Genomic DNA, 13,494 nt, shown 5'->3' on the forward strand with positions numbered 1-13,494 from the left:
GTGTAACACAGACAGTGAGGATGACTGAGCCAACTCAACGTTCCAGGTATAGGATCTTTAGGCCACACAGAGTGCAAAAAGGGTAGTGGTGTGGCACTATTAATTAAGGAGTTATTACTGCAATAAAGAGAGATACTATCTTGGAAGGGTCCTCAAACGAGACTTTGTGAGTAGAACTTAGGAATGTTAAGGGGACAGCTCCTTTACTGGGTGTGTATTATAGGCCCCCAAAGAGTCAGTGGGAAATAGAGGACCAAATATGTAGACAGTTCACAGAGGTGTGTAAGAGTAACGATCGGGTAATTATACTGGGGGTTATAAACTTTCCCAACATAAATTGGGATAGTCATAGTGTTAAGGGTTTAGATGTAGTCGATTTCTTGAAATGTATCCAGAGGAGTTTTTTGTATCAATACGTAGAAGGCCCAACAAGGGACGATGCAGTTCCTGATCTGGTTCTGGGCAAAGAAGCTGGACAAGTGTTCAACATGGCCGAGGGGAACATTTAGGTGATAGTGCCCACAACACATTTCATAGAATCATAGAATCCCTGAAGTGTGGAAGCAGAGAGACTGCAAGGAGAGACTGGATAGGCTTGGATTGTTTTCTTTAGAGCAGAGAAGACAGAGGGGGAACATGATTGAGGTGTATAAGGTTAAGAGGGATATGGACAGGGTTAGTAGAGAGCAGCTATTCCCCTTGATTGAGGGGTCAGTCCCAAGGGGGTATAGTTTCAGGCCAAGGTGCAGGAGATTCAGAGGGGCTTTGGGAAAACAACCTTTCACTCAGTGGGTGATGGGAATCTGGAATATATTGAATGGGAAGGCAGTGGAGGCTGGAAACATTACAACCTTTAAAAAGTGCATCAAATATCATAACATTCCGGGATATGGGACAAGTGCAGGAAATTGGGATTAGTGCACCTTTAGTAGTTGTTATGATCGGTGCAGACTCGATGGGCTGAAGGGCCTTTTCTGCACTGTATGAATCTATAAGGGACAGTGTAATACAGGCAGTGAGGTTGACTGTGTCCCAGAGCTGAGCGAATGTTGCTTAGCTATTCGTATCTTTACTAAGTTTTGTTTCCACTGGTAGAGGGATTGTGATTGGTTGTCCCTCACTTTGTTGCTACTCATACTCAATCTTAACCCTTACAGTGACCTGATAAACCCATCGATTTGTTCAGGGACCGAGGGCTCAGGGAGTAACTGGTTATGCTCCATCCTGCCTGTGGTCTACCATCACATGGCCCAATGATGGCAGAGTCCATGACCAATCAGAGTGCTCCATCCCTCAATGAGCTCAGACATGAGGTGAGGAAACCCCTCTCAGTGCGGGGGCAGTTTTGGGAACCATCGATCCAAAGTGCCCTGTTCCTCCTGAACTCACTGTAATCTCCACATGTTACATCTCCAATTACTCAGGCCCTGGAGCCCACAATGTGATTTCCTGTGAAGAGAACTTTCAGTGTCATTAAGAACTGGCCAGGGGAATACCTTCATCACCCAAAGCTCACTCCTTGTGCACTGGTCCTCTCAATTGAAGAGCGAGTCCATGTCAAATGCCCCAAGACCAATACACTTTGTGTTTCCATTTATAATCTCCTTGGAGTTTACAAAGCCAGATCCTAATGTGACTGGAGGCATACAATAAGCTGATTTTGTGTAGGAGTGTCTTACCTTTGGACCTTGTCTCCCAGGATATCCAGGTAATCCTGGAACGCCAAGTTTTCCCTGGAAAAGACACACATTACTCCCATAGGAACATATACCAAAGACCAGAGAGACTGTTAGAATGAACAATCACTGAACATATCCACAAACTAAACACAGCTACATACCAATTTGCCCAAAGCCATCCCTAGATGGTACTGGAGAATGGGGCCATTCAGCCCCTCAAACCTACCCCAGATCATGACCAAATTGATATTTTAAACCCTTCTAGTATCATTGTATCCATTGCCCTTAATTACCCAACTGATAAAAATCCATCAATCTCATTATTGAAAGCTCTGATAGGTCCCTGAGCCAAAGAAATGAGTTCAGCTTTTAAATGAATCGACATGAACAGGCTCCACTGTCTCTGGGGAGCCTGCTGTACAGATTACTCACAATCACACTGGAATACTGATCCCCAGATCACTCTGGAATCTGCCCCTTCGAGCTCTGGTTTCCTGACCTGGACACAGTGAGGCAGCTAGTCCAGGCTGACATGACCCAATGGCCACATCAGTCCATGACCTTGTCTTTCTGCAGTGAGATCAAAGTCCAGTTTCCGCCATCACTGTCCCCAGTCCAATCCCTGTGTGCCTTGCTCTGACACTGACCTTCTCTCCTGCAGATCCTGGTGATCCAGCGTCTCCTGGAGGCCCAGCACGACCCTTTGGCCCCTCAGGCCCATCCTCACCTCGAGGACCCACCAGACCAGTTTCACCCTGTGGCAGAGAGTACAACACAATCAGGGCATGGGGCAGAGATACATCCACTCATATTTATTCATTCAAAACATTTCAAACCAGCTGGTAAGAGTCTGTAGGATCGAGAATCTTACAGCACAGGAACAGGCCATTCAGCTATTTCCCTATTTTCCAGTATCTCCAATTCCGTTTTAAAAATTATTTTGAGTCAGCTTCAGCCGCCCTCTCAGGCAGCGTGTTCCAGATCAAAGCACTCTGTGTAATGAAACAATTCCCCTCATCTGCCCTCTCTACGGCTTTTCCTGATACCATTCAATTTGTCTCCCTCTCCTCAGTGTCCCTCCTGCCCCTGGAAATCTCCTAATGCAAGTTCAAGGGTCACGACGGGAAAGGTCATTGTCCTGAGAAGTTCTTGGGAAATCCCAGCTCTGAGTCAGAGTCAAGACTGAGGCAGAGATGGGATCCCATTCCCAATTCCCGGACCTTGACCCCACCAGCTTGATCATGATTTCCATTCAGAAAGTCATGATCTTTATTAAAGATCTTTATTAAATTTCAGTTCCAATCAGTAACAGATCAACTAGATCTGGAAAGGGTCTATTATGATCGAGGTAATAAATTCAAACACAAAACTGAAGTAGCTGGGAGGACCATCATACACTGGAGTTAACTGTAATAACTGAGTTTTTAAGGAATGGTGTTGATTCAATGCTAGTTTAAAAACAGAGTGTGTGACCCAGGCTCGAGTACAGTCCTTTGAGAAACTGTCTCTGCTGTAGCTGGGCCAGAGGAACACAGCTCAGAGTGAACACAATGCAAGGCACAGGAAAGGATCTTACCCTTTCACCTTTCACACCCATGTCACCTTTAAACCCAGGAAAGCCATCTTCACCCTGAAAAGAGAGAGAGCAAGACAGATTATTGTAACCATCAGCAAACACTTTCCAACCAGGAGAGAGTGAACATTTCATTTTGATTGAAGGAATTGAAGACGCTAAGTGTCAGAAGTTAATTAGTTTCAGAAGCTGTGATGTAAAACACAACAAACATTAGCTCAGTAAAATAAAACAGTAGGTGCCTGTGATTAAATGGACTGGAGTCAGAGCGTTATTTACAACACAGGAAGCCATTCACCCTTGCCTCCCCACTGAGGAACACAGTCAATCTCATTCCTACGCTCCATTCCCAAAACCCTGTGAGTTTATTTCCCTCAATTTCCTTTTGGAGTCATCCATTATTTTCATTTGTGAGCCTCCCCCCAACCCCATGTTCAAATCTGCCCTAAACTGGTACTCTCAGTGAAATCTCTTGTAAAGTTCCTCAGTCAGGAGAGCTGTTTCTGGTTTCTCCAAGCTCCCCTTCTCCCTGTAACCGCTCTGGTCAATATCCTCGCCCAGTAAGTCAGTGTCACCTCTGTCTGCACATCATCTCACATTTCTTACCTTAGCATTCCACTAGTCCCAGGGCTATCATTCCGCCATCACCCTCTGCAAATGTCAGCAATTGGCATCACTGTTTACTCCAAGTTTTGAATCAGTGGCAAATTTTGAAATGTTACTTAGTATTTCACTGAGCTATAAAACAGAAGTGGTCCCAGAACTGACCCTGAGGGAACACCCGTCTCCATAGAACATAGAACATTACAGCGCAGTACAGGCCCTTCGGCCCTCGATGTTGCGCCGACCTGTGAAACCAATCTGAAGCCCATCTAACCTAAACTATTCCATTATCATCCATATGTTTATCCAATGACCATTTAAATGCCCTTAAAGTTGGCAAGTCTACTACTTTTGCAGGCAGGGCATTCCACGCCCTTACTACTCTCTGAGTAAAGAACCTACCTCTGACATCTGTCCTATATCTATCACCCCTCAATTTAAAGCTATGTCCCCTCGTGCTAGCCACCACCATCTGAGGAAAAAGACTCCCACTGTCCACCCTATCTAATCCTCTGATCATCTTGTATGTCTCTATTAAGTCACTTCTTAACCTTCTTCTCTCGAACGAAAACAGCCTCAAGTCCCTCAGCCTTTCCTCATAAGACCTTCCCTCCATACCAGGCAACATCCTGGTAAATCTCCTCTGCACCCTTTCCAATGCTCCCACATCCTTCCTATAATGCGGTGACCAGAACTGTACGCAATACTCCAAGTGCAAAGGAGTTTTGTACAGCTGCATCATGACCTCATGGCTCCGAAACTCAATCCCTCTACCAATAAAACCTAACATACTGTATACGTTCTTAACAACCCTATCAACCTGGGTGGCAACTTTCAGTGATCTATGCACATGGACACCGAGATCTTTCTGCTCATCCACACTACCAAGAATCTTACCATTAGCCCAGTACTCTGTATTCCTGTTACTCCTTCCAAAGTGAATCACTTCACACTTTTCCACATTAAACTCCATTTGCCACCTCTCAGCCCAGCTCTGCAGCTTATCTATGTCCCTCTGTAACCTGCAACATCCTTCCGCACTATCCACAACTCCACCGACTTTGGTGTCATCCGCAAATTTACTAACCCATCCTTCTACGCCCTCATCCAGGTCATTTATAAAAATGACAAACAGCAGTGGCCCCAAAACAGATCCTTGAGGTACACCACTAGTAACTGAACTCCAGGATGAACATTTCCCATCAACCACCACCCTCTGTCTTCTTACAGCTAGCCAATTTCTGATCCAAACTGCTAAATCACCCTCAATCCCACGCCTCCGTATTTTCTGCAATGGGGAACCTTATCAAACGCTTTACTGAAATCCATTTACACCACATCAACCGCTTTACCCTCATCCACCTGTTTGGTCACCTTCTCGAAGAACTCAATAAGGTTTGTGAGGCACGACCTACCCTTCACAAAACCGTGTTGACTATCCCTAATCAAATTATTCCTTTCTAGATGATTATAAATCCTATCTCTTATAATCCTTTCCAACACTTTACCCACAACCGAAGTAAGGCTCACTGGTCTATAATTACCAGGGTTGTCTCTACTCCCCTTCTTGAACAAGGGGACAACATTTGCTAGTCTCCAGTCTTCTGGCACTATTCCTGTCGACAATGACGACATAAAGATCAAAGCCAAAGGCTCTGCAATCTCCTCTCTGGCTTCCCAGAGAATCCTAGGATAAATCCCATCCGGCCCAGGGGACTTATCTATTTTCACACCTTCCAGAATTGCTAACACCTCCTCCTTATGAACCTCAATCCCGTCTAGTCTAATAGACTGTATCTCAGTATTCTCCTCGACTACATTGTCCATCTCCAGTCTGAGAAACTGCTATTTACAGCAACCATTCAGCAGGTCAGGTCATATCTGTGGGGATGGAGTTTCTCTCACTCAGATTGGCGTTTCTCTCTCCACAGACCTGCTGAGTTTCTCCAGCATTTTCTTTGTCTGTATCAGATTTCCAGCATCTGCAGGGTTTTAGAACATAGAACATTGAACAGTACAGCACAGTACAGGCCCTTCGGCCCATGATGGTGTACAGAACTTTTACCCGAAACCTAAGGTCTATCTAACCTCCACCCCTACCTTATACTATCATCCATATGCCTATCTAATAGCTGCTTAAATGCCCCTAATGAGGCCGACTCCACTACCCTCTCCGGCAATGCATTCCACGCCCCTATCACTCTCTGAGTAAAGAATCTACCTCTGACGTCTCCCCGATATCTACCTCCTTTCACTTTAAAACTATGTTCCCTTGTAAAAGCTACCTCCACCCTAGGAAAAAGTCTCTGGCTGTCTACTCTATCTATACCTCTGATCACTTTGTACACCTCTATCAAGTCACCTCTCATCCTTTGTCATTCTAAAGAGAAAAGCCCCAGCTCTCTCAACCTTTCCTCGTAAGACCTTCCCTCCATTCCAGGCAACATCCTGGTAAATCTCCTCTGCACCTTTTCCAACGCTTCCACATCTTTCCTGTAATGAGGCGACCAGAACTGGACACAATACTCCAGATGTGGTCGAACCAGGCTTTTGTATAGCTGCAGCATAACTTCATGGCTCTTGAACTCAATCCCTCTAATAATGAAAGCTAACACACCATAACACCTTCTTAACAACTCTATCCACCTGGGGTGGATACCACACCTTGCTGTTTTCTGTCCTCAGGACAATTTACGTTACCCAATTGGGCAGTGGTGACAGGATGCCAGGACCTGCTCTCTCTCTCTCTCTCTCTCAGATATTTGGACCATGTAGGATTTGAACTTCAGTCACAGTCTCCTCCTGCTATGATTTGAATATTCTGCACTCTCTCTTTTCCCCATCGTACAGGTTCTGAGTCACCAGACAAACTCCTCCTTAAAAAAACTGACCAAGCAAATCAGGAAAAAAAACTACATTTTTCCAGAGGGTTCCTCTCAGTTTGTGAAATAAGTTGCTAACTGGTCTGATCAAACATGTTTCATCTCCTCGGTATTGAGCCAGTAAACCCCCAATTTGACTTGTGTTCAGGATCTCAGACTGAATGAAGTCTGTTAGAATGGCAAAGGCTGTGTGCAGCAAGCTCCCATAAGCAGCAACATGAGAGTGAGCAGATGGTCTTTGTTAATTGAGTAAAGAGGTGAACATTGACTGGCAAACTAGACACAGAGATCCTGCTGCCCCTCAAAGCCTGGCTTCGAATGTTCACATCGACTATCGGAATGACAGAGGAAATGCGTAACATCCAAAAAACAAAACTGGCAATATAATGGTCCTCACACAAACGCTTGTGAGAATCAGAAAATAATCCCTCTTGACTGGATCAAGGAAAAAGATCAGCCATGGTCCCTGCGCTGAGTCTCCACCCAAAGGCTGCTACAAGCAAATGTTTATAAATTTAGCTCAACTCTTCCTCGTGTCACAGCCTCTGTCCTCGCAGCTCATCCTAAAATCGGAATCTGAACCCCAGCCCACACCAAGTCCTCTTCAGGCTGCAGCCTGCCCTCTGCTCACTGACCAACACTAAGGCAGGGCTGAACAGGACAGCCTGGGAGAAATAAATGATTGGTTCTGATATAGATACTTGTGCATGTCTGACACAGCAGCCCCCTGGCAATGTACTGCGTGTGATTTAAATCGTCCTGTTTGACACACCTCTGTGACCATCCCATTTGAATATGGATTTGTGATTCTAGCTCAGAGATAGGGACATTACCACAGCACCATGACCACAAGATGTCGAAATGCAGATCAGAAAAAGCCATTCAGCCCATCGAGTCTGCTACACCATTCAGTGAGATCATGGCTGATCTGATAATCCTCAACTCCACTTATACCTTTTCACCATAACCCTCGATTCCCTTTCTGATTAAAAATCTCTCTCAGCCTTGAATAAACCTATTGCCACAGCCTCAACAGCCCTCTGTGGTAAAGAATTCCACAGATTCACTCCTCTCTGAGCGTAGAAATGAGATGGAATTTCTCTCTTAAATGTGCAATCCCTTATTTCTGAGATGATGCCTTCTGCTGCTAGACTCTCCCACAACAGGGAAATGTCTTTTCCACATTCACCCCAGTATGTGTCCTACAGATCTTGTATGTTACAATGAGGTCACCTCTCATTCTTCTCAACTCCAATGAGCTCAATCTACTCAAGGCCTCCTTTAACAACAGTCACTACAAGGGGATCAAGGGTTACAGGGAGAAAGCTGGAGAATGGGGATGAGAAACTGATCAGCCATGATTGAATGGTGGAGCAGACTCCATGGGCTGAATGGCCTCATTTCTGCTCCTATGTCTGATAGCCTTATACACCCGAGGACAGGCAAGTGAGCTGTCTGTCCCCGATGTCACCCTGATATTTGCTGAACAATGAGGGAAAGAGACATTGCTAAAATTTAAACTCAGGATCTTGTTGTTTATTGGACAGTTACTTTGACCCTGGCACTGAGCAGCTTGATAGCTCAATAATCCATTCAGACACATCAAAATAAAAGGAAAACACTGCAGATGCTGGAAATCTGAAACAGACACAGAGAATGCTGGAGAAACTCAGCAGGTCTGACATCATCTGTGGAGAGAGAAACAGAGTTAATGTTTCAAGTGCAGTCACCCTTTGGTGGTGGATGACATTGTAGGATACAGTTGGGAGAGAGTTACTGAACATCTCACAAACCTATTGGACTCACTGGGCCCGAAACATTAACTCTGTTTCTCTCTCTCTCTCTTTCTCTCTCTCTCTCCACAGATGCTGCCAGACCTGCTGAGTTTCCCCAGAACTTTGTTTGTTTTGGATCTCAAGCATCTACTGTTCTTTTATTTTAGTTTTATTGAGGACATTTGCTTTCACTCCAGGATTTAATTAAAACCAGCGTGGTCAATCAGAGCCTTCTCTCTCTCGCTCACTCGCTCTGAAGAATTGGATGTTAATTGGAACAAATGATTCATTATAGATGGTAAACAGCTCCACTTTCCCCAATCCATTCATTGTTCAGGATCTCATACAAAATATTTGACGATAAAATCTCATCTTCAATATCTCCTCAACAACTAGTCTTTCAGAAATGAAGAACTTCCCTTAATGCTCTCACTTCCTTAACTTACCCAGGAAAAACCTCCCTCCCATTCTTGGTTAGAGACAAAAAAAACCCTGCAAATGCTGCAATCCGAACAGCCTCCTGTTTGTCTGCCTTCCATTCTTACCCGGCAGGAAGATTCAGAGTGAACAGTATAGCAACACCCTTCAGCAAAAATAACACCCATAAAACCATAACCAATAAAGAACAGATTCATAGAAACTAGGAGCAGGAGCAGACCATTTGGCTCTTCAAATCTGCTATACCACTCAATATTGCCATGGCTGATTGGGACTTCTGAGTGATGACAGCAGTGCCACAGTGGGTTAGACCCTGTTCATTGGCTGGTCTGTACTCCTCTCTCAGAGAAACCTCCTGCCTCACAAAACAGCCAGTTAAACTGGGGCAGGGTCTCCTGGCAGCCCCTAGACTCTTAGCCCCAGTGTTTGGGACCAGGGCGTGGCAGGGGGTGAGGAGGGGAGACAGGGGATGGGATCCACGCTGGGCAAGGGAGATTGGGGGGAATGGGAGGTGAGGAGAGATGAGGCGAGTGGAGGAGAAGGGCACTCCGGTGCTGAGGGTCTGTGGTTTGGGCAGTGAGTGGCGAGGTGGGAGAAGGGTTCTGATGGGGTGGTTGGGAGTGGAGGGAGCTTCCACTTTGAGGGGACAGGCAGTGGACAGGGGGCCCATGACAGAGGCCCATTCCCCACTCCCATTCCCATTGGCTAGTTAAGGGCCTTGATATGGGGACGGGCTGGTGGACTGGCCTCCTCCATTCTGGGATAATCTCAGAACGACGGAAGCTGGAAGGAGTGTTTCAAGGAGCAGCTGGGAAAGTGAAGGATCCCTGTTCCTGTTTATAAATTGGGAGGAGTGGAAGGGGAGAGGGAGGAGAAAGAGAGTGGAAAGGGGGGAGAGAGGAAGGGGAGAGTGAGAAGAGAGGAAGGGGAGAGGGGGGAGAGGAGGAAGAAAGAGAGGGGAGAGGGGGGAGAGAAAAGAAGGGGAAGGTGGGGACAGGAAGGGGAGAGGATAGAGAGAGAGGAAGGGGAGGGGGGAGAAAGAGAGGGGAGAGGAGGTGGATAGGGACAGAGAGGGGGAGGGGGTAGAGATGGGGAGAAAGTTAGAGAGGGAATTCCACAGCCTGTGACTCAGGCAGTAGAAGACATGGCGACCAGTGTTAGAGGATTAAATTGAGGAAAGGGCAAGATCGGAATTAGAGCAGAGGGCAGGAAGGGCTGTGGGCTTGAAGGAGATCAGAGAGACAGAGAGCAAATAGGCTACGGAGGGAATTGAAAGGAAGGATGAAGATTTTAAAATGAAGGTGTTGTTTGACTGGGACCCAATGGAGATTTGTGAGCACAGGTGAGTATGTAGGTGAGGAATAGGAGGGATTGATCCCCAAGAGACACCAAAGGTAACGGTTCAGGAAGAAAGGCTAAGCCATTGTGAGTGATTTTCTGGTTCGGATCTGGAAGGTGGGGATGGAGCCAGGGAGAACTGTCCCATTGAGCTGGAGGATTATTCCGATTACACTGCAGCTTCAGAAATCCCAGCTCCCAAACTGATCCATCCCATTGCAGGCAGCCCTGCCTTCAGATACCCGAGCTCTAGCATTCCATCGCTAATGCCCTCACTCTCTCTCTCCCCCTCTCCCTCTCCCTCTCACTCTCTCTCTCTCTCTCTCCCCCTCACTCTCTCTCTCTCCCCCTCACTCTCTCTCTCTCTCTCTCCTTCTCACTCTCTCTCAAACTTGCTTTCTGATTGAAGACACTGATTGAGTTGTACAGCATAGAAACAGATCCTTTGGCTCAACTGGGCCATGCTGACCAAGTTTCCTAAATTAATCTAGTCCCATTCGCCAGCATTTGGCCCAGACCCCTCTAAACCCTTCCTATTCATGTACCTATCAAGGTGCCTTTTAACTCCACCACTTCCTCTGGCAGCTCGTTCCATACACGCACCACCTTCTGTGTGAAAATGTTGCCCCTCAGGTCCTTTTCAAAACTTTCCCCTCTCACCTTAAGCCTAAGCCCCTCTAGTGCTGGACCTCTGAAAACCTACTTCCTGAACCAAGCTCTCTCATTGGCTCTCTCTTTCTGGGAGTCAGCGCAATTCCTTCAGTTGGAATTACTCCTGAGCCTCACTGCAACATGTCAATGCATCGAAAGCATTCTCTCCATTGTTGTAGACAACTGCCAAGACAGTATTGCCTTAAGTCATACTGTCAGCCCAAATATTCAGGAACAGGCTGAAATTACTGAATATTTAAACCTGTTTGTTTAAGGTCCATCCAAGTCTGACTCCCTTCTAGCTTAATGTTATTGATAACACATGTCCAAGGTTCCATGGTCCCAGCCTATCACAGCTCAGTATGAAGATGCCTGAAGCTTTTCCTGGAAGAAGCCAGATCTGCTTCCAGTTAAACAGAAGCTACTTTAATAATATTTCTACGTCTCATGTCACTCTTCAAAACCTCAAGAAACTATTTTTATTCACTCACAGAACATGGATGTTGCTGATTCAGCATTTCTTGCCTGGCCCTAGTTGCCCTTGAGAAGGTGGGGGTGAGCTGCCTTCTTGAACCGCTGCAGTTCACCTGCTGTGGGTTGACTCACAATGCTATTAGGGAGGGAATTCCAGGATTTTGACCCAGTGACAGTGAAGGAACGGCGATATATTTCCAAGTCAAGATGGTGAGTGGCTTGGAGGGGAACTTGCATGGGGTTCCCATATGTCTGCTGCATTCGTCGTCAGTTTCGAAGGTACTATTTAAGGAGTCTTACTGAATTTCTGCAGTGCATTTTGTAGATAGTACACTCTGCTGCTACTGAGCATCGGTGGTGGAGGGAGTGGATGCTTGTGAATGTGGTGCCAATCAAGTGGGGGCTGCTTTGTCCTGGATGGTGTCGAGCTTCTTGAGTGTTGTTGGGGCTGCACCCATCCAGGCAAGTGGGGAGTATTCCATCACACTCCTGACTTGTGCCTTGTAGATAGTGGACAGGCTTTGGGGAGTCAGGAGGTGAGTTACTCACCACAGTATTCCCAGCTTCTGGCCTGCTCTTTTAGCCCCTGTGTTAATGTGGTGAGTCCAGTTGAGTTTCTGGTCAATTGTAACCCCCAGGATGTTGATAGTGGGGGATTCAGTGATGGTAACACCATTGAATGTCAAGGGACAGTGGTTAGATTGTCCCTTATTGGTGATGGTCATAGCCTGGCATTTGTGTGGCCCAAATGTCATTTGCCACTTGTCAGCCCAAGCCTGGATATTGTCCAGATCTTGTTGCATGTGAACATGGACTGCTTCAGTATCTGAGGAGTCACGAATGGTGCTGAACATTGTGCAATCATTGGTGAACATCCCCACTTCTGACCTTATGATGGAGGGAAGGTCATCGATGAAGCAGCTGAAGATGGTTGGGCCGAGGACACTACCCTAAGGAACTCCTGGAGAGATATCCTGGAGCTGGGATACTGACCTAGGGAAATGGCAATGACCTTCTCATTTTGAAGAGCTGCATATTCTCCTCAGCAAACACATCTGCATCATTCAACAGATGGGGGTTGGCAAACCGTCAATACCAGCTCAGTGCAAACTCTCTCTGTGAGATTCTGATGTTGCTGTAATTGTCCATTTTCCAACAAGAAACGCCTGACATCGACTGGTCCCTGATTGGCTCCAAACGGGGTTGGGTCAATGGAAAAACAGCAGCAACATCAAGGTCAGTGAAAATGTTTAAAGAGCTGAGCGTTTGACCATAATGTGGCAACAACAGCCCATCACAGACCAGGGGAGGAGGACCCTGACAAACCCTGTCAGTTCGGGGGGGGCACACTCCTGGCATGACTTGGACAATTGGAATTGAATGAGGCAGATGGACACTGTGGCCTGTACCCTGGTTAGTGCCAACATCTTCCAATGGGTCACCCCTGGACTTCACCCAGAGAATAAATGCCCTCTAATAGATACAAGATGGGCATTGAGTTCATTGATCTGGAATGCCCTCCTACAGGGTCTTCATCATCGCCTCCCTTCACCCTGAAACGTTTGGAACTTGCAGATAGGGACGGCCTGAAGGAAGGAGGGAGAAAGGGAGGAAGGGAGGGGCAGGAGGAAAAAGAGAGGGGCTGGGGTTGAAGGAGGGAGGGGGGGCGAGGGGTAATTGAGGACGGGGAATCGGAAGCGGATGGAGATGATTATGAACATTGACCTGGCCCCTGCTCAGGATGAGGTGACTTCCTGCGATACATGAGAAAGAGTGAAGGTCTCCCTCCGTCCCTCCATCCATCCATGCAGCCATCAGTCCTTCTGCCTCTCCCCCACTCCCTCCCTCCCTCTTTCTATCCCTCCCTCCCTCCATCCATCAGTCCTTCCGCCCCTCCCTCCATCCATCCATCAGTCCTTCCGCCCCTCCCTCCCTCCCTTTATCCATCAGTCCTTCCGCCCCCTCCCTCCATCCATCCATCAGTCCTTCCGCCCCTCCCTCCATCCATCCATCAGTCCTTCCGCCCCTCCCTCTCTCCCTTTATCCATCAGTCCTTCCGCCCCCTCCCTCCATCCATCCAT

The 13,494-nt window shown here is 46.9% G+C and overlaps 1 protein-coding gene across 1 annotated transcript in view; it reads right to left on the reverse strand.

Annotated features, from left to right (window-relative positions):
• Positions 1-1,679: 1,679 nt before the first annotated feature.
• Positions 1,680-13,494, reverse strand: part of LOC125481060 (collagen alpha-1(XI) chain-like) — a gene marked incomplete at both ends in the record, with an annotated part of 13,720 nt that continues 1,905 nt past the window's right edge. The window contains 3 exons of the mRNA XM_048592166.1: positions 1,680-1,733; positions 2,327-2,434; positions 3,256-3,309. Coding sequence (XP_048448123.1) covers positions 1,680-1,733; positions 2,327-2,434; positions 3,256-3,309 — 216 coding nt within the window. The remainder of the gene's footprint in view (positions 1,734-2,326; positions 2,435-3,255; positions 3,310-13,494) is intronic.

This window comes from Rhincodon typus, unplaced genomic scaffold (genome assembly GCF_021869965.1).
Source record: "Rhincodon typus isolate 14 unplaced genomic scaffold, sRhiTyp1.1 hic_rhity00000742, whole genome shotgun sequence".
In the NCBI taxonomy this organism is placed as follows: Eukaryota; Metazoa; Chordata; class Chondrichthyes; order Orectolobiformes; family Rhincodontidae; genus Rhincodon; species Rhincodon typus.